Consider the following 21,697-nt stretch of genomic DNA (forward strand, 5'->3'; position numbering starts at 1 on the left):
ACCAAAGGCCTTCGGAAGAGCAGCTCCTTTCTGCAGACACAACAGGCTCAGGTGGGTCTGTGCACGTGGGATTTTCTGAAGGTATCTGAATTCAGGTGGTGGAGTTGTGGAAGAAGGAAAATCCAAGCACCAAGCACAACTTGGTGTCTGATTTCCTGTCCACTGCCACCCAAAGGAACCACTCTGAGGCTCTAACTGATCTTTGCTAAAGCTGCATCTCCTTGTGCTCCACTCACCAGCAATCTTCTCTCTTCTAGCTCTGACATCCACAATTCTCCTCATTTAGACATCTAAATTCCATAAATATGTTGTTTACTCCCTCTTCTGGGCTATTAATGAAAAATATGAAGATCAAGCCAAACGTCCTCACATACCTGTTAGTAAAAAGTCACATTATGCCAAATATTAGCAGGATGCAGCAGTGCAGAGGTTACTGATTTACACAAATAATGTGTGGGGTTTTTCCCCTTGAAAACAAATGAATAGTTTGTCTTTTTTGAATATTAATTAACACATTCAAATGCACTCTCCAGCCCTGACACAGACACAGACCTGGTCTAGTTCTGCCTGAAATTTATCCATTAGTCACTTCTTGCTCGTAAAAGTAAAAGGTGCTTTAATGAACAAACATGATGCTGATTATTTGGATCAGCAACACTTGTGCCTGAGCAGCACTTAGACCAGGTAACATTTGGTTTACAACACAACAATAAAATCTGCCTTTATTGCAAATAAACAGAGTATTCACCCCTTACAATATTGGTTTAGATGCAGGATTATATTCACTGTTAGAGGATCTAATATTAATATAAAAGGCACATGCACTTCATGTTTTCATACCTCTTTTATTTCCCAAGCAGCGTTAATATGGTTTTTTAAATATTGTATTTACTTTGTTAAAACATGAAACTATTTCTGTACATTTGTTTGCAATCTGAGAACACACACCACCAAGTAATCATTGGTACAGTAACAACACGTATCAAAACAAAAAATCATCACAGAATTTTCCACATCCACCCCCCTTTGCTTTGATTTAAAAGCTGCTCTGGCAGGAGAAGCCTCACCATTATGGTAGCTGAAACAGGAAACAAACACTGCTCTCTTCTAATAATTGTCTCCAGCTGCTTTGATTGGTTGCAGTTAATATTAATAGTATAACCTTTAAAAATTGTGGGGAAAGGTAATACTTTATCTTCACTCCTCATATTAAGGCTCCAAAGCAAGCTTAATGAGAAACCATTAGAAAGTCATAGTGCTAAATAGTATCTTAACTCCCAATTCAGCCTATATAATTATGGCAGGACTGCCAGTGCCACTGACTCCTGATCCATCAGCCTCACCTTTCCAGCAGGAGCTGCCCTGCATGGTGGCAGGGTGGCAGCACAACTGGCAGGGCCACCCAGCTGGGACTTGTCCCCTTCCCACAGGAACAACTCCAGCTGTGCTGCAGGCAGGAACAAGGTGGTCTCCACAGCCCTGGATGTGCAGCCCTGGCAAAGGCAGCCCCAGCTGGCAGCCCTGCTCAGGAGTGCCTGGAATGGCACAGGAGGGCACAGCTGGCATTTAGGGACTGGCCAGGCACAGCTGGCTCTGAGCAAAGCATCTCCTTCACTACCACAACAGCACAGACACTCCTCCAGCCAGCAGTGAGCAAAAATAATTAGTACATACATTAGTAACCGACATCTTAAAGACTTTTAACATATAAAACATTATCATCTTTATGAAAATAGACCAATTTCAGTAGAGGCTTGCCTTTTTGGGGAAGGAATTCAGGTACATTTTATAGTTAAAAGGCAAGTGTTCTCCTGGACAGCTGCCGATGCTCTTGTGTAAAATGTCCTTAAAGCAAGACAAACTCCTCTGTGCTAAATCTCTTCAGCCTTTTCTTCTCATCCTCAGAGAAAAGGTCATTTTCTTCATGGAGTGGACTGGAAGCAAAGTCATAGTCTCTAGAATGACCCTTGACAAAAGTAAACAGGGGATATTTCTCCTTGGATGAAGATTTCAGCATCTATAATGTAAAACAAACCAGATAAAACATTAATTGGAAATGAAGAAATTCAGCAAGCACAGATATTCACCTGATGATGACTGTCAAGTAAAAAATGCATTATTTTAATTATCTCATTAGACAAAAGCATTGCACAATCTAAACATTTCCTCCTCCTATGAGATATTTACTTTCCTTTCTCAGGCAGTTGCTAATTTCCTACCTACCCCTGGTTTTGAGCACACAGATCACCTGTATGTGCTGTCAGACTCAGTGCATCAAAGAGAAAGAAAAAGGATAAAAGACAGAAGATAAAACCCTCTACAAAATAGTTAATGGCCATAAGGGTCTCCTCAAGCCCAGGTGTGAATTCTGCAGCAACTGAGCATCCTGGGGGGGATTTTTATTGTAGAATCAGCAGGTGCAATATTAAGTGTTTTTATTAGAAGTTCAAACACATTCAGCAGTGTAAATAAGGCAGGCAGGAGCATGTGGCTCAAACCAGATTGGTGACAGTCACAGGGAACCAAGGGGCCCAAAATTTGTGTTTATAAATAAGAAACCTGAGCATGGAGAAAGGGGGTGTGGGGAATGATAAATACTGAAACAGATCAGCAAAACATCTTTAAGAGCAGATAAAACCCCACTGAACACTGAAAAACATTTCAGCCTTTCAGGGTGTTTTGCTCACTGATTTATTTTTTAATTTGTTTTACTTTTTCCTACCTGCTTGGGAAAAAACAGCCCGGTGTTGCAGTGGCTGCAGAACTACATCAGACTAGACACACACTGTGCAGAACTAAAAATCACTGAGCACCATTTCAGGAGAACAATCAGTCTAAAACAGTAAAAAATCCCAAAGAGATCTTTAAACAGTAAGAACTATTTCAAAAATGATTGAGGTAGCATACAAAAAATAAGAAAAAAATAAATCAATCCTAGTAAAATCCTGGGGTTCCACTGCCTTGTCTGTGTTCAGCTCTACTGAAACTTCCATCTGCACAACTGAGGGAGGTGAGGAAACCCTAAACACAGGAACTGGGCAGGGAAATGCCTAAACCAAGTCCAGGGGAACCTGGTCAGGATTTGTGTGACTCTCATCACACTACATCTCAACAGTTACCACAGAAATCTGAAACTCTGAACAACTTGCAAGTTTCCTAATTTATCTGTCTCTAAACACAAGGCCATAATGTTTATCTTCAAGTATAAAAGCTAAATCTTATCTCTCACCTCTTATTACCCAAAAAAGCAGGCAGAATTTGGATTTTTTTTAGTTCAGCCTCCACAGGACACACTAGGAATGCACTGAGCTTTATGGTTCAAGAGTTACCACACTACAATTGAAAACCAAGGGAAAAATGATGGAAAAGAAAGAAAACACAAAGGATGTGAAGGAAGGATTGCAAGATCAACTGATAGAATGTTTCTGACATTGTCCCTGGATCCAAACTTTCCCCTCTTTTCAAACTGACACTGCCTGAAATGTATTTCTAGAAAATAATGTCACTAATATTAAAGAGCTTCTATCTAAAATACCAGGATAATAACTCCAACACTTGGATCAGTCAAGAGTATTTTCACAAACTGTGTTCAGGAAAAAACTGTACTTAATCCCAAACTTAAAAGAACAGGAATAGGAAAAAAGATAATTTCTGCTGGGACTGATTTTGTAATGAGATTTTTTTTAAACCATGTTATGACATTCTATGTGACAGAACAGGAAAACAAGGAAGAACAGAAACTTCACTATTTAAACTTTCAATGGATCTGCTGCTTAGGAACTTCTTTAAATTTGTTTTCTACCTCTCTGGGTAAGAATCAAAGAAACAACTTCAGCATCAATCAGTATCTACTTATTATAATCAGCATTAAGTTTAAAAAAATGCTTTTTTGGCTGTAGTACTAATATCACTTCTCAGGACATTCCAAGTGCTGGACAAACATGAATTCCTTGTGCTGCTGTGGTAACTGCTGTGGTTGGAATTTTAACACTGAGCCCATCTGCTGCTGCATCCTTTTCACAGAGCATTTTCTGAAGCCACCAAACACAGAGCAGCTCACAGAACACAGTGATGATGCTGCATTTCACACCCTCACATACTGCAATAACTAAGGAGAGAAAAACTTGATTCCAATGGGACCTAAATGAATCCAGAGCAGTTTTTCCAGGGGAAGGATGGCTCAGACAGATCTGCTGGGTGGCACCTGCTCTGTGCAGCTCAAACCAGAGCCCTGCACTTCCCACCAGGAAAAGCCCCTTGTGCTAGGGAGAAATAACGAACAATTCGGGTTTGCTCCAACATTCCCTTCCCCCCGTCCTGCCCAGGGCCAGGCCGCTCCCCAGCATCTCCGCGGTCTCCCCCGGCCCGGGCGGCCCCGCTCGGCAGGGCTGCAGGGGACATCGCCACTTCACGAGTGCCACCTCGTGGGCCCGCCCGGCGCCAGCCCCGCTCCCGCAGCCCGGGCGGGCTCTGCCCGGCCCCGCTCCGGGAAATCCCGCTGGGATCAACTCCCAGCTGCGTTACCGACCGCGGGAAAAGCAGCGATAAATGCCACGAAGGGAATTGGGTCTGCTCAGGAGGGCGAGGCTGATCCTCTTCCCGTCCCCGCACCCCGTTCTGGCCGAGGGAGGGATTTGGGAACTCCAGCACCTACCTTGGTGATTTCTTCAGAAGCCTTCTCAAAGTCCTGCACAGTCCTACAGTAAAATCCTATTGTGCAGCTCGGGTCCATTTTTTTGAAGGACATCTTTTTGGGAGAAGGACAGTGGAATGACTGCAGGTTTTCCAATTAAAAAACACAAAACACGGTTACAGTCAGGAATGGCACAGATCCATGCGTTTACTTTTGTCCCCAACAGCTTTAAAGCATCCAATCCCCTGCAGCACCTGAATTACAGCCCAGCACACCCTCTGGAAGTGATTTCTCCCACCCCTCACCCCAAATATCTAAGTGATTGCAGCCTTCCCCAGCCGCGTCAAACCTCCTGCTGTTCAGGCTGCATTCCCCAAACTTCCCCCCACACACACACCAGGTTAGTTTGGAATCTGTCACAGCTCTGCTGCTCCCAGCAATACTTTATGAATATTCCCAAGGCAGAGAAGGTGAATGCTCTTCTGCAAATTGAATTTGTAACAGCTTTTGCACTATCTTACTGCTTTACTACCACTGCCCAGTGCCCCTTCCCTCCCCCAGCCTCCATAAAAGAGACATAATGGAATAAACCAACCTCATGCATTTTCCTTCAGTAAATGAAATGGGTTCAAAAACCCACAAAACACACAAAAGCAAAACCATATAACAATGATCCACAAGTAGGGAAAAACCAAACATGCCCTGCTTTACAAATGGGTTTTTCCTCACGTGAAATCTCTTTCCCTGACAGATGCTGCCCCGCCAGTGCTGTGAGCTGATACTTTCAGCAGCCCTGCTGTAAGACAAAACAAACACAAAACCCCCTTCCCCACGCTCCTCACTCAGCTTATGAGAGAAAAAAATATATATATATTCCATCTACCCTGATTCTGTGGTTATTTATTACAGGAAATGCAGTTGTGGCGAAGCTCTTTGTCCAATAACTGCAATTATTTCCTCACTTGCTCTCAGAGGGAGCCAGTCCCCTCCACTCTGCCTCTAACACAGAGGATGACCCATCATCCTCCCTCTATTAAACCCCTTTTTTTGCTAATCACAAAAATCAATCCACAGAAGACAGCACTGGTTCCCAAATCCGAGTGTAACCATCCCTGCAGCAGTTTTACATAATAAAATATATTGTTCTTTCCTGGTGATTACAAACCCGAGAGGTATTTCTGTAAAACCTCTGCTAAAAAACCTCCACCAAGATGATTAGGGCTATTTCTGCAAGATTGATTTTAGTCACTGCTTTTTCTCCTCACCACTCCAATTTTATAAACAGCAACTGTATTTTTAATATTAATTCCTGAGTCTTCAAATGCATAAAAAAATAAAAAAATAAAATCAAACCCTGCCTTCCACATGCCATTGCAGCAGCAGCCCTGTCCCTACAGTTGTGCAGGAGGTTTAATGCTGCACAAATCACTGCACAACAAAGAGAAGTGGGGAGGATTTTTTTTCCCATTCCTCCAAACAAATGGATGCTGGAAGCCAATACAGAGTGGATTGATTTCCAACTTATTCTGGACAATTTGTCAATTTTGAAAATACTCCCTACAGATAAATCTAACAAGCAACTATCCACACTAAGAAAGCAATTTCTGTTTACTTTTGACATTTCTGGACAAAGATATAATACTATTAAATGCAGCAAGCATTAAATTGCAATCTATTTTCCGTCTGCAGGAAAGCATTAGGATGAGATCAAGCCAAGCTGGCAGGTTGCATACCTTCCAAACACAGCTTCAAACCTTGGTATTATTTAGAAATTCAGATTAATGCCAGTCTGCAGCACAATTTTGAGGCTGAGTCATAGGAACAGAACCCAAAAGATGTGTTTTGGTAGCTTGGCCACAGCAGGACCTTAAGGAATTCACCTCAGCTCTGCTGCTCTGTGCTATTCCCACCTTTTGTCTGCTTTTTCCCAAACTGTAAAATCTTCAGGGGCACTGGAGCAAAAGACAGTTGTGAGGATAAAGGGGAAGGAGCTGGGTGCTCATCCCAGGCAGAGCTGGTACTCACCAACTCCTGCTCCAAACATCTCCACAGGACAAACCTACAGGAATCTCCAAACACAGCCAAACCTCCTGCCTGGGGTATTTGCTGACCCATTTTGCTGCTGTGTTCTTCTGCTTCATTCAGAACCTTCTCATTTCCTAGAGAATCCTCCACTTCTATGTTACGTAACATGCTAACTCAAGCACTTTGTTAAGCATAAATAATGACAAACATGAAGTGTTTGCTGTAAGGACCTGACACCAGCCCTGTGCAGGCCCTTTGGGATGTTTTATTTATATATGAATAGTTCTCCTGAACAGCATTTGATGGGATTTTGCTCCAGCTCTGCTCTGGAGCAGCTGCTGCTGCCCTGGCTGTGGATGCCCCCTCAGGCTGAGCCAAGAGCTGCTGGAAGTTCCCCTGAAGTTGGGCACAGGGCCAAGGAAAGTTTGTGTGGATGGCCCTGAGGATGTGACTGTGAGTGCTGAGGCCACTGAGCTCTTCCTTGCAGCTGACAATGTTTTCCCAGGCCAGCTGTAAATTGAGTTCTCTAATCACCTCCTTTAGCTCCATCTATTTCCAGGCTCCTACTATTGAATACCACAGGAATTCTCCCTAATGTTGCTTGCAATTTGAATTAAAAAATAAATAAATAAAATGACCAAAAGGACAAACTTATCAACCCCAAATCCAAACAGGTTTAAGATCTACAAATATCATCTGTTTTCTTTGATGGAAAATCACTTAAATGAAGTGATCATCTATTTTGGAGATTTTATGATCATTAAAAAGAAAACAGATGAAGATTAATGAAGTAAAAATTAAACCTCCATATTGAGATTTAACCTGTGGTCATTTTTGTTGATTATAGGCCTATAAAGAAGGGCAGGACACTGATAAATAACATGTAACTGTAAAACCATAAAGCTGCAGCTAGCTAGAACAGCTCTAAATAATTAGTGTTTGATTCATATGGGAAGAAAACAGTGCCAGCTCTGTATCCATAGTACCTCAAGAGGGAAATCCTTTATGCTGACATCTACAAAAGATTGGCAGTAATGAGGATCCATGTAAATCAAACTGTCATCTGCAAGGACAAAACAGAAGACAAGTAATTCAAAAAACACCTTATTATTACACTGCTTACAATCCAATTTCTATGCAGAACAGCTGGAAAAAAAGCCAGTGAGTAACTGCTTGCCAGGCTGATACTCATTGACTGAAGCATAGGTTTTTGCAGGACAGATTAACTTTTGCATAATCAAATATGCTTGTATAAGCAGAATTTTTATAAAGTGATGAAACTGTCATTTAATTTTTGGTGATAAAATTACTTTTACAAACACACAATTATATTCTGGAGTTTGCATATGAAAAATGTATCGCCCTGCTTCATCCTGACAGCAAGAATATATTGCTTGTCATTTAGGCATCAACTAACACCACTTAAAGCAGGAGAGAGTAAATACCTAAATAAGAACGGCCAGGCAGGAACAGCAAACGCTCCTCAAGTTTGGTGAAACAGATAAATTATGCCTTGTTTATGCAACAAGGGAAATTAAATGTACATTTTACAGAATCCAATTACTCCGTGGGGTAAATGACAAATGGCTGGACTTGGGGAGATGTGATGAATTAATAAGGTGCTCATTTTACTATTTTAATCACGCTATTTCCCACTGCTTCAGTATTAACTTCCTAACTCTGAGAGAAAAAAATACTGAGGAGACATAACACAGTCAAACACTAACCTTGGAACCCAGCAAAGTAATAGGATTGCTTGGGTCTGCCACCAATGATGCCAACACAGTACTCCAGGCTCAAAATTCCCTAAAACAGGAACAGGGAATCATTTAAGATTAACCAAAATATGAAACTCAAGTATTTGCTTATATTAAAATATTTGCTCTTTGCTCTTTTAGGCAAACGGTTTTGTTTTTTTTTAAAGATTGGCTCTATGACTTCCTGGGGCTTGACCAAAGTGAAACCACACCAGCAGATATTCCAGAGACTTCCCATGAGACACCACACATGTTTTTGGGGAGGAGACAAAGTATCATGTCACACATTGAGCACCAGTTCCTCAGTCCAAATATCCCAAAGTACTGAGATTTCCAGCTTTCACACACATTTACATCCTATGCCCCTGGGGACTCTCTTCCTTTTGCCATCAAATGGACAAGCCTGGCCAGAGCATCAACTTTTACATCCTGGGCAGAAATGCCAGCTGAAGTTCAGAGTAAGTAATTACAAGGTCCAGCTCCAAAAGCAGCTGCTGCACATCCAGGGAGGAGAAAGAAACACACAACAGCCAGGCCCCATAAACATCCCTGCAGGTGGCCTGGGGGGCAGAGGAACCAGAACCTTCTGAAGGCAGAACTTTTGGGAAGGGGACATTACTCAGTCTAAGAAGGGAATTTTTCTTTCAACAACAAGATTGATATTGTCAGACTACTAACACCAAGGCTTCTCAAGAGAAAACCTTCCCTGCTTAGACAAGGATATAGTCACTTAAAAACCTCCCCTGAGATGCTACAGAGTCAAATCCAGCATTGTTTACACAGGTTAAGGAAGTGATGCTTATTTAAAATACGAATGAGAAGGTTTCCTTAGAAAACTTCTTTAAAATATAAATGAGAAGGTTTTCTTAGCAAATGCTCTGAGCACCACAGAACATTCACGCAGATCAGAGGCAAAGGCTCCAAGAGCCAAGGAGGGCAGAGCAGAGAGGGAGCAAAGCTGCTCAGAGTAATGGATAACTGTTTAATCTATGGCAAGCTTCTTGTAAAAGTGAATTATAAAAAATTTATCAATTTTCACCCATAAATATAAAACCCTTTGTAGAAATTACCTCTCGTGCTACATTCTAAAATGTGCATTTTTAACTTAAAGCCAGACTCCAAGAAATGTGGTCACTTCTGGGGAACAGTCAGGGCAGACACTGGAGTGACTGATTCAGGCAATTGAGAGCCCTCTTATCTCAGCCTCCATCAGGCTGCAACAGCCTTGGCAAGGGAGCAGCAGGAATCACTCACTGCAGCCAGCTGAAAACTAAAACTTTCCCAAACCAACTGTCTGAAAACACAAGGAAAATAATCAGGGAAAAATTTAATAACAATTTAAGTTCATAACTTGAAGGCCTTTAGCAGTCTGTCTTCCCATGCCAGTAAAAATCAAAATGTTTTCCTGAAAAGTTACAGTGAACAGAGAGCCACAAAATAAATCATGTTAGAGACTGCCCGCCTTTGTCTGTGCTCCTACACAGGGGTAAATGAAAAATGAACCCAAAATTTTCAGACAGATCAAGAGGAGCACGGACAATGAAATAAAAGCAGCAGGGCTAAGAGAACAAGCCCTTCCCTAAGAGGAGCAAGAGGCAGGATTACAGCACATCCTCAGGTATCTGCAGAACCTCTGCTGACAAAACCACAGCACAGACCTTCCCCCTCTGCCTTCTCCTTCAGTTTGCCTTTTTCCAGCTCATTTTTATTGTGGCAACTGCTTGCTACTCCTGCACCACCATCCTCAGAAACATTCATCCAGACAGGGAAAAAACAATTCAGGCAGTGAATAAAAATGTCAAAGAATTCCATGGGAACAAAGAGACAAAAGAAAATGGGAAGAACAGACAGACAACAATTTAAAACCATTTGAACCATTTTTCTCATTTAACAAAATAAGAAACAGAGCAAGGAATGGAGTGTATTTATATTTTAAAATGCTGCCTGATCCTTAGTTACATATGCTATTAGAGTCCTGCTAGATTAAATTACCATTTGTAATTTGAGGCACTGCATTAATGTCTTTTCAGGTGGCTGCTGGAGGAGCAGGACAGTTATCACTGCTTTACCAAGGGACATCATGTGCTCTGCAATTATGTCTGATCTTGTAATAGGGAAATTTCAAATCTGTAAAGTCAAACTTTACAACCTTCAACTGTAAAATCCCCACCACAGGTTTAATGGGGAGAATCACCCTCGTGAAGTTGCTTTTCATATCCCCTTGTGCTACTCTTTGAAAAATGATTGAACTCTCATTTCATACCTTTACAAACTCCAGGTAGTCTGTGTTTGTTCTCTCTCCACCGAGTCTCACAGGAACCAATATAATTACAGCTTTTGTGCCTGCTTTCCCAGAATCCACAAAGGAGCACTGCCTGTCAATAACATCCGAGCTGTAGACTGAGACACACAGAAATATTCACATTTCAAACAGAACCTCCAGGTTGCAGAGACACACCCCCAACGTGGCATCCCAGTGTGACAAACTAAAACTGCAGCCCCTCCAAACCTTGCTGTCCTCTCAAAACACAGCCCAGGTGTTGGAGCCCTGGGTACTGAGAATTTCAGACTTTCTGACAGGCCCTGACCCTCAAGAGAACACTGCATTTAACCTAAAGCCATGAAGAAGGTTTCCAAAATTGAATTATAGAACTAGAACTATAGGTATGTAGTTTGAATAGAAGTGTGTAATATCACAGGGTGAAAAATTTAAAGTTTTAGAATGTAGTAGTACATATATAGCAAGATAGAGGTTTTAGAACAGTAGCTAGTCCTTTTTCTTCACCTTCTTCCTCATGAGTTTAAGTAATATTGTGTAATTATATTAAAAAAAAGTCCACATTATGAGGCATGGGTAGTTAGTTTTTAAGTTAAAAGTAAAAATAATTTAAGTATCGTTTCTTAATTAGACAGTTTATCCTTACAAAACCTTATAAAAAGGGAGCTAAAATTCCATTTTTAAATTGTTAAAGTCCTACAGAACTCACAATTTATAAGACTGTAATATAAAGAAGAACTAATAAACACCTAAATCCAAACAAAAAATACCATCTTACACATTTAATCCCAACCTTAACAAAGAAAAAAAAAACTCAACACCCAGGTGACTCAGAACCAGTGCTGAGCCTCCTCATTCCCAGCAATATTTTGTGGAATGGGAATTGCTGCTGCTGCTGAGTTGCAATGCCAAGGAAATGCAGAAGGTGTAGGGCAGGAGAAAGCCAATAAATATTTATTGCTGCATATAAACTTCTAAAAGGAATAATTAAAACTTGAAAGCTTCCAACTAACAGAAATATCTCCATGTAAAAGGAGAAGAGGCAATAATTGATTTGCTGATTTGGAATTCCATCATAAAATACCAAACCAGCAAGAACAATCTACACATATCAAGAATCCCTTTGTCTACATAATCTCAATTTTGTGGATCCACTTCATGGGGATTTTTTTCCTTTAAAGCTCTATTGTTAAGTGCTAACTGAAAAGCATAAAAAGCATTTGAAATGTTTGCAAAAATCTACAAAATCACAGTTACCTGTACAATCCTGGGCAACATAGACTGTTACTCCTTGCAGCTCAGGGTCTCTTGCTTCTTCAACAGCTTTTCTAAGTGCAAACACAAAACTATTCAACTTACCATTCATTAAAAAAAATTAACAATAAACAAACAAATTATTTTGGTTTTTTAGAAACAGGTTGATTTTAATTGTTTGTGATAGGAGTTTTTTGTTTGTTTGGGTTTTTATAGGGGTTATTTTGTTTAATTCAAGACACCTTCCCTTCCTGACAAACACAGGAGGTGGGGTGAGATTTTTTAATTTGTTTTTAAACCCTGGATACCAAGAGCCAGCCTGTATCTTCCATGGGTGTCTTGGTACCACATTTTTCCCAAGCCAAGATGACAATGTCTGGCTATTTAGAAGAAACAATGAAACCCACAAAAAAGGCCCCAGATCCCACAATAACTTACAATGAAATTCATATTCATTACTTTATTTCTTTCTGTTTATAACTATTTTCTGTCATGTATATAGATGAAAAAGGCTAAGTTTGCTGACAAAAACACTATTTTCAACTCATTAGATCTCTTTATTTGACCTCAGTTCACATAACAAGCCACAAATTACCATCTGGAAATAAAGTTTCACCAAAACATTCAAAAAGATAATTAAAATATTAGACTCTCCTCAAAAGACTGAGTAACAGACCTAAAAAGTAAAATAAAATCCATGTTGATAGTCAGAACCCTGGTCATCTATCAGGGACAGCATTTGCAAAGAAAGGGAACTGTTCAAACTCCAGGATTTAGCTTTGATTTCAAGCACACACCTGCATTAAATGGTCACTATCCCTTTATTCCCCACTCTGTTTTGAGGAGTGGTTGAATGCAGCCATTCCCAAATTATGAGGAAGCTGTACATTGTCAGTGCTGCTGCAAGAGAAAGATCCAGGAAAGGAAACCTCTGCAGGGCTGGAAATCACCCCGGGGTTGTGGCGAGTGTAACTCTGCACCAAACTCCCCCTGCTCCCATTAGGCAGATAAATAATTGAATAGATAATTTATTAAAGCAAGCAAAAAATTCTGACTGCTTCCACCATGAGAAAAAAGTAGAATAAAACCCATTAAAAATGCTAAACTCCTACATACCTGTTTGCATCTGCATGGATGCACGCCTGATTATTTCAGTACAGCTGCACTTCAGATTAACATAACATTTACACTAAATATCAAATTCTTTTATATATATATAAATATATAAATGCATGAACTTTGCCTTCCGCTGTTTAAATGATTTATTAGTGATTTGGTTTATAGGTAAACTGGAATCCACTAAAAAAAAAACATAGAAGACTACAAAAAAACCCCAAACATTCAAAGAATTGGATATCAAGGCTCACAGTATGGAGAAATTTGACTTTCGACTTTTTTTTTTTAACCACGCTGAATGTCACAGACCCTTTACTTTTACTGGGATATAATTATAATATTAATAGTCCCATACATTTACAGTTTCACAAGAATTTGATGTGTGCAAAGAAATGCTGAAAACATCAATTTTAGCTCTGACATTTCATTACACTATCAGTACATTACAGCCCCCAGGTTACAGTATAAAAAAAAATCTCTAATGTTATGCATGTTCCAAGGTTGAAAGAGTGGTTAGTTTTTAGAACATTTCACTAAATGCAGCTCTACTTAAAAGGGTTTGGGAGAGATATTTGGGATTCCACAAGAAAACAGGAATGTTGTGTTTTTTCCTGAAATAAGATTGACAAAAGCTCAGCACTCAGTTCCTGCACCTGCTGCTACTTCCCTTCCTGCCTATGAAAAAGCTCTGGAATTGCTCCTGCTATGGGTGTTTTACAAAGCCAGTAATGAACAGTTTGCTGCTCAATTAGGCTGAAGCAATCTCGGGACACTCAGAAATGCTTCTCTGTGATGTGCCAAAGGGAAGGAGCAGAGAACTGAAGGTGTTTTACCTCAAAATGTCCAAAAGGAAGGAGCACAGAACTGAAGGTGTTTTACCTCAAAATGTCCAAAGGGAAGGGAGAGAGAACTGAAGGTGTTTTACCTCAAAATGTCCAAAGGGAAGGGAGAGAGAACTGAAGGTGTTTTACCTCAAGATGTCCAAAGGGAAGGGAGAGAGAACTGAAGGTGTTTTACCTCAAAATGTCCAAAGGGAAGGAACACAGAACTGAAGATGTTTTACCTCAAGATGTCCAAAGGGAAGGAACAGAGAACTGAAGGTGTTTTACCTCAAGATGTCCAAAGGGAAGGAACAGAGAACTGAAGGCGTTTTACCTCAAGATGTGTGCCACCACGGCAGGCCCGTACCAATCCCCCGCCATCTTCCCAGATTTCTTCCCGTACTCTATCAGCTGGTGTAGCCCAAAGGCTGCCAGGGGGGAGTCCCCAAACCAGGAGATGATTTTCCTGTGATAAAGCTCGTTCCTCCTCTCGGTGCCATCCCAGTCCCTCCTGGCGGGGGGCCGGGCCAGCAGCCTGGGGTCCCTCTCAGCCGTGAGCGACGCCTCGAAGGAGGCCGTGAGCTTCCTGACGGTGCTGCTGGGCCAGGACTCCGAGTCACAGCTGTCCATGGCCAGCGCTTCTGGCCACACCCAGGCTGCAGCAGGAAAAGGGAAAATCCACAGGAACATTCATTTTTAATTAGCAAAGCACTTCCCTTTGTCCCCCATGCTCATTAAAGCAATAATGTGTGTTTTACATGGTGCTGTTAACAGGTGAACAAAGAATTCTGGAAGAGCAGGGTTTACTTTGATTTTCTGGTGATTTTTTGGTGACCATCCCAGCCAGCTGAATAAACAAGATACACCTGATTACAGGTAAAAAACTCTCTTACATATTAAATTCATGAATGTTACTTCAGTACTACCCAAAAACCTTTTATCCATGTCAAACAAGAAGTTTCAAAAGCTCTTAATTCTTCTTATTTTTCAGTTATTAAAAAACCAGGCAGACCTGAGGAACTATTGACGTAAAAGCAAAATTTCTTCCTGGCAAAATGGCAAAGGAGATCAGCAGAAAAACAGGCAGGCAGGATTTTTTAATTCACTAAATTCATTAATTCCTTTAGACTACAAGGCAAACTTGTTTAAATATCAGTCAGTATCTCCAGTCTGCTTTTCCAGCTGAAGGTTTCCCTATGGATGGATGATGCACCCCACACAGCATTCCTCCTACAGAATGGGGTTTAGCAGGCCCAGGAAGATCCTGGAATTGTCCCCCAATTCCAGCAAGTACTCCCAACACAGAGCCAGCTCAGTGGAACATCCTCACAGGCCCTGCTGTTCTGGGCTCTCAGCTTCACACTCCAGCCAGTGTCTCTAGCACAGGCATTTCAAAGTAAAACTTCAAATTTAAAATCAAAACTCATTCCCAACAACATTCAGCAATATCTGGAACATTCCACATGGCAGTGGAAGTGTAAATATCTCAGCTAGAAACTTCAGGCAAGTTTTGCTTCCTAACAGAAACAACACCATTAAACAAGAACGAAAACATCTCTGGGAAAAGAGTAAACAGCCATGAAAAACTTCCTGTAAACATCTAAATATGTTTCCAAAGCTGCCCAGATCTCATAAAAAGCTTTTCAAAAGATAATTCACCAGCTGTCAGAAGACCAAGTGAGGAGCAAAGCAGCCCAGAAAGACCATCCCTATCCCATCTTTCTGTGGATTTGGATTGCCACAGGAACAAGAGCACTCTGGAATCACCCCATCATCTTCCAAATTAGGATACAAGAGGGACAAACAAGGAATTCTTTGGAACCATGGATTTTAAAGATAGAAAGCTGAATGGTTTTTGTTTGGGGTTACTTCCAAATGAGCCATTACACACTCCTGCTCACAGGGAGTCTTCTGGGCAGGTCTTGAATTTCTTTTAAATGTATGTATAAGAAGAGTGATATTTAAGGGATTTGTGTTCTCAGCAGAAGTATTTACACACTTTTTGATATGTGCAGTCAGTTGAAAGAGATAATGAAAGTTTTATGAGTTAAATATCCACAGCCAAAGGCACATTCACTGAGCCAGTGCCACAGCTCAGTCCTGACACTGCTGGAACAGAGACTCTTCTGCTGGAGTGTTCTGAGAGCCCACAAATGGCTGAGGAAACAATGCCCTGTGTTCTCTCAACGCCCCCGGGCTGCTTCAGGGCCGTGCCTTGGCTCATTCTGAAGCAAGCAATGGATTATTGTAATAAAGGGACTGGCAGCGGGATGGAAGGAAAAGGTGTTTAACTCTGCCAACCTCAAATACCTCTCTGCAGGACATGGCCCAGCCTGGAAGAATGAGGAGGACATGGACACTCAGCCCATGCCAGCAGAAAGTGTCCCACAGCTCCTAAAGCTTCAGCTAGCTGGCTGTGCCTGGGGGAGGACTTTGAGACAGACAGTGGTAAGGAAAAAGGGAAGAAGGGAAGTTCCTCTCTAAGTACACGGGGGGAAGGGAAAGAATGACACAGTGAACATTTCCACACAGAGAATGATGTATTGAGGTTAGATTAGAATCCTTCTAGGAACTCAATATATTAACACCAGGAGAAATTCAATAATGGACAACTTTAGAACTGATAAAAGAACATCACTTCTGCCATAGCCCACAGCTATGGGCTGGGGAATTCACTCCTACATCTGGAGTTCAAGAAACAATCAAATTTCCAGAGAGCTGGGCATGTGCATGGGTAAGAACACCCAGATCACATTTTTGTGACGTATTAACTCGCATCTGGATATTGGGAACTCCACAGGAGTTTGCTTTGGTAGAAGTTTGTTTTGCACTTGGTGGAGTGCAAAACACTCCACCAAGAATTTCGGTTCTCAGAAAAGGAAGGGCAGGACAGCCCAGTCTCTGTGCAATGGGACAATTCCAACAGGAGTGAGAAGCCCACAACCAAAACCAGCTGGCCCTTCAGATCTGGGATAAAAAAAGGCCATTCTGGTCTCTACAGAATGCCCGTGCTTATGCAAACACAGAGATCTTCTCTAACTCACCTCTCCCAAGGAAATGAAGCATCAGCCCCTGAGCCAGCAGCATCTGCCCCGTTCTGAGCGTGCAGCCCCAGCCACAGTCTGTGGTGAGAGCAGAGCCCTTGATCTGAGGGAACTCCTCTCTGTAGGTCAGCCAGATCCTAGAAATGAAATCCTTGCGGAACTCCTCAACGTTCCCCGAAATCTCGGTGCTGATTTTGTCAAAATTGGACCCATCTGTAGAGAGCTCCCCAGATTCTGCAAGGCAAAGCACAGCTTAAGCTCTAATTAACTTGTTATGGCACTCCTGTTATTAGTAACAAATATCAAATTTAAATTTACAAAAATTCACAATTGCCTCAAGTACAACAAAGGAAAATTGGAAGGCAAACATAACAAAAATGTGCCAGATTAAAAAGAAAAAAAGGAAAAATCAAAAGAACCATGCAGACACCACTGTGCCAGTGGAACCACTGACCTGCAAGTAAGTGCTTAATTCACCCAGCTGTGAATGGTCAAATAAAGAGACTTAAAAAACTGCACACTGGAAAGTGATAACAAAGGTGTTGGTGCAGTGACCCTGGTCAGGCCTTGTCACTATTTCCATCAGGAGTTTTTAGAGAGAAAATCTCCAGCTGATGGTAAATGAAGTGCAAATTACAACACAATTTTTTACAGAAAGCACAAGGTTTTGGTGTAAAATCTGAATAAAGCAGGTTAGGATGGGCTGCATTAGAGACGGACATTTAAATGAGTATTTTCTAAGCTTTTCAGATTTACATTTTGGATTTGGTAATTGTTAATGCCAGTCTTTCTAGAAGATTAAAAATACCTTTATTCCTGCTGAGGAAGACTGGAATGAGTGAAGAGCTCTGTACTCACCCTCAGTTTTGAAGTGGTAACATTTTCCCAGCAGAAAAACTGGAGAGTTCCGACTGAAGTAAGTTTTTGTTTTCAACACCCAACCTAAAACAGATGCAAAACAAATACAAATTTGTGACTGAGCTCTCCAAAAGGAAATGCTGACAGCATCTGGTTAAGCCAAAAGTAACCCCTGAAAGTGGAATAAAAAAAAGATGCATTGATATTGGGTTTTGGTCTCATAAAAAATCCCATAAAAGGTACAATGGCTACTATTCCCTTTCAATCATGTGACAGCCTCAAAGAAAGCAGGAAGAAAAAGTATCTTTTCATCTTGTCAGGCATCTCCAAAACTCAGCTATGATTAATTAAGTTTATCAGAAATCTGGTGGTAAATCTGAGCAACCTCAGTCCCAAAGGGAAAGCAGAAAAATCAAGGACAGATTAGTATAGGGCACACTTCAAAATCTGGTTGCTCATAAATGAATTACTGATGTTCAGCTGTGGAAAAATGTTACTCAAGGGTAGATTCTTCAGTGGAGTTTGTATCTCACACAACATCCTATTTTTTTCTATAAAAGCACATTTATAAACAAAATAAATCTTTGTACAGATGATTCCATATTATCCCTGCTTAAAAGCCTATGCAAATCTAGAGTAATTTCCAAAATATATTTAGTGTTTCCAAAAGAAATAATTTTAAATAAAATTATGCAAGATTTATTTGAAAAAATGAAAAGCTAAGGAAGTTAAGCTAAGAAAAAATTGTTACAAGGGCTATATTGCATTTGTAGTATTAATTAGTTATGATTCCATTCATGCCAACAAGAAACACTCCATTCCTTTTAATGAGGACAGATCTCACCACACTCTGCTCCACTTACTGTATTTCATGTTGTGCCATGCAGACATAAACTTTGATTTGATCTTTTCTACTTCATCTGTCCCCGTGGCCTCCATATTCAAATTCCAGAGAAAAAGCCATCGCTGTCTTGTGAGGCTTTCAGTTCTGCTGCTGCAAAAACCAAAATATAAACACTCAGCATCCCCCACTCAGGCACTTAAGCCCAACGTGGCCAGGAACAGCAATAAACTCACAGAGCCCTCCACCACCAGGCACTGAGAAGCAATCCCGTGTCCCATGAATAAGTAATAAAATAATTTAATTCCAAATATACACCAATAAAAGCACTACACAAAGCTAAATAAAAGATAATGTTCTCCAGCAGCTCTGCCGTGTACCATGAACTGCTCCAGAGCACAAAACCTGTGCTGGCACACGAGCACGCTCATTTTATCAGCACTGAGGTGGAGAGCTGACATGCAGCCCACTAAACAGAAAAGATGCTGTCCTTTTCTGCTGAAGAGAAAACAAAAAGCACTCTTTGTGTTAAAATCCACCACAGTGCAGGCTAATTTTGTAAAAACTCCTGATAAATTTTCCAAGGAAATGCACTTTTACAGGCTCTTTCTGCGCTGCAAGATAAGGCAGATTTCACCTTAAAAGCAACCTGAACTGGTAACAATTGGTAATAAAGAAATAAATAGGTAATTGGTAATGCCTTTATCCCTGTTTCTAATGAGTCTGGGAAAATGGGACAGAATCCCCTCCACAGCCCAGCTGCCCCATTTGTAACAGGAAGTTTGCTGTAATTAACAGAACCATGTGTATTCTGTCAGTGGATCACCTTGAAATACCTGACAGAAAGTTTCTGGATGGTATTTGGTGGCCCAAACCCTTGCAGAGAGAGGTGAAAAATTAAAAGCTCCTGCTTCAACAGCAGCTCTTGTGGGACATCAAAAGTTGATCAACAGTAGGACATCACTGCAACCTTCACAGAATTTCTATCTAAGTTCTGACAGCACCAGCTGACATGAGCAACAGTGAACTTCCTCATGTAATTAATAAACTTGAGCCAAGAAAAACCTCCTTGCTTTAAAAGGAGTATCTAGAACTGTATTTACCTTTCTGTGTGCTATTCTCCATGGAACAGGGATCAAAAGCAGGACAAAGACTTAACTGGGTCACTTCTCTGCACTGGGAACAAATTTTAAGTAAACCCAATCACTGACAGTGTAATTAAGGAGAGGGTGAAGATGTCAGGATGGCAGCACCACCTGAGCCTGAGGGTACTCACACAGATCCACTTTTTGGAGATCTGCAATCTGCTGCCCAAACCACTCCTAGCATATCTTCCCACTACTCCCTTATATTATCTCATAAACATCTGCTTTTTGACAGAAAAAGAAGCAATGCCAATTCACAAACATGAGGGAAGGCTGAGGTTTTCCTAGTGAAAATAACAAACGTTTACATCCCTGCTCTGAGTAGCCTTGTGTTAAGCTGGGGAAGGAAAAAAAGGAGAATTTCAAGCTGGGTTTTAACTTCCTGCCTTTTCCTCCCTTTATTTCTTTAGGAAAGAAAGGAAAGCCTGACTGTATCACCAGCTCTAGACAGCAAAGTGGTAAAATGAACTTTTTCAGGAAGAGCGTTTGGTCCTGTCTTCCCTCACATGATCCATCAGCATCAACCATTTATCCAGACACCACTGACTGCCTTAAAAACCAATTCCTATAAAAGCTTCCTCTGGCTAAAATTAGAAATGAAATAAACGCTACAGTTCTGAAACGGCTTGAAGACAAAATTATGTAAATGAGAAAGAAGCTAATTTTCTTTTCACAGACAATGGTCACCACAGCACATTTATCATTCCTCTCTGTACATTTCTTCTCTGACATTATGCTAAAGATGCAAAAAGGGCTTCCAAGAATGCTAACACAAACCAGGTATAATTTTTTCATGGGAAAAACACAGGTTCTTACCATCACTGTAAGAAATCATCAGTAAGAGTTCCACCGACATTAATGGAACAGCACCAGGAATATTAAAGGTCCCAGGAATATTAAAGCCAACGGGAAAGAATATCAAATTACCAAAGCGCATGGCTTTCTCCCGAAGTTGCCTGATTTCTGAAGTTGTTCAGATGCACATCACGAGGCTGATGTTCCCTCAGGGAGAGCAGAACACGGCTGGAACTGAGCCCCCACTCCTGAGCCCCCCTGAGGGGATCCCTGCCGGGAGCGGATGGGAGCTCACAGGGATGGAAAACACCCCAAACCCCCCAAACCAGCGTTTGTTTACATAAACAACAGAAAAGCAACGCAAGCTGCCGGTAAGACCGCAGCGGGAAGGATGAATGAAGCCTCAATGGGGTAATTATAAGATAAATGATCTCCTATTAACTAAGACTTGTCTGGTTTTCATTTGTACCTTGACGGAGCCCGGAGCGGCAGCGGCGGCAGTCAGCGGCACCCACACGGAAGAAGGACGGGGAGCAGAGGCCGAAGGTCATTTCTGAGGGGCTGCAAACACATTCGAGGGCAGTTAGAAACGATACTGGGATAGGCGGCTCGCAAAGAAAACCAGATTATTCCTCAGTCCTGCGGCAGGGACGGAGCGCTTCGCCCGGCAGGATTCGCAGCCGAGCAGGAGCCCACACGCACCGCGGCAAGGGGCTCGGCGGCTCCCGGCCCCACAGGACACGGCCGCGCCCGAGCCGCCGCCGCGGAGAGCCCGTCCCGCCGCCGCCGCCCGCCGCTCACCCCTCACGGAGCCGCCTCCGCCATGCCCGGGGCCGCCCGGGCAGCGCGCGGCCTCCCGGCGCTGCTCCAGCCGCGGCGCAGCGGCGCGCGAACTACAACTCCCGGCGGCCGCCGCGGAGGGGGCGAGGCGCGGCAATTGGCAGGACGCGCGCAAGGCACGCTGGGAAATGTAGTCCGGGGAGAGAGCGGCTGGGAGGGGGAGGGAGGACGAGAACGGAGGAAGAGGAGGGAAGGAGGGAGGAAGAGGATGGAAGGGAGGTGGCGGGGTTGGTCCGGGTCGGGCCGTGGCTGGAAGCGAAATCGCAGCTCCTTCACGGAGTCTGCGGCTG

At 42.0% G+C, this 21,697-nt stretch overlaps 1 protein-coding gene across 1 annotated transcript; it reads right to left on the reverse strand.

The window, feature by feature from the left end:
- Positions 1 to 825: 825 nt before the first annotated feature.
- ATG4C (autophagy related 4C cysteine peptidase) lies at positions 826 to 21,472 on the reverse strand. The gene is made up of 12 exons (XM_030953799.1): positions 21,369 to 21,472; positions 21,037 to 21,128; positions 18,650 to 18,780; positions 17,787 to 17,870; positions 16,929 to 17,162; positions 14,219 to 14,540; positions 11,951 to 12,021; positions 10,679 to 10,815; positions 8,386 to 8,464; positions 7,645 to 7,721; positions 4,655 to 4,774; positions 826 to 2,017 (listed from the first exon to the last, which is right to left on the reverse strand). The coding sequence occupies exons 3-12, from the start codon at positions 18,723 to 18,725 to the stop codon at positions 1,847 to 1,849; spliced, it is 1,371 nt and encodes a 456-aa protein (XP_030809659.1). The 5' UTR covers positions 18,726 to 18,780; positions 21,037 to 21,128; positions 21,369 to 21,472; the 3' UTR covers positions 826 to 1,846.
- Positions 21,473 to 21,697: the final 225 nt, after the last annotated feature.

The sequence above is a fragment of the Camarhynchus parvulus genome, chromosome 8 (genome assembly GCF_901933205.1).
Source record: "Camarhynchus parvulus chromosome 8, STF_HiC, whole genome shotgun sequence".
Taxonomy (NCBI): Eukaryota; Metazoa; Chordata; class Aves; order Passeriformes; family Thraupidae; genus Camarhynchus; species Camarhynchus parvulus.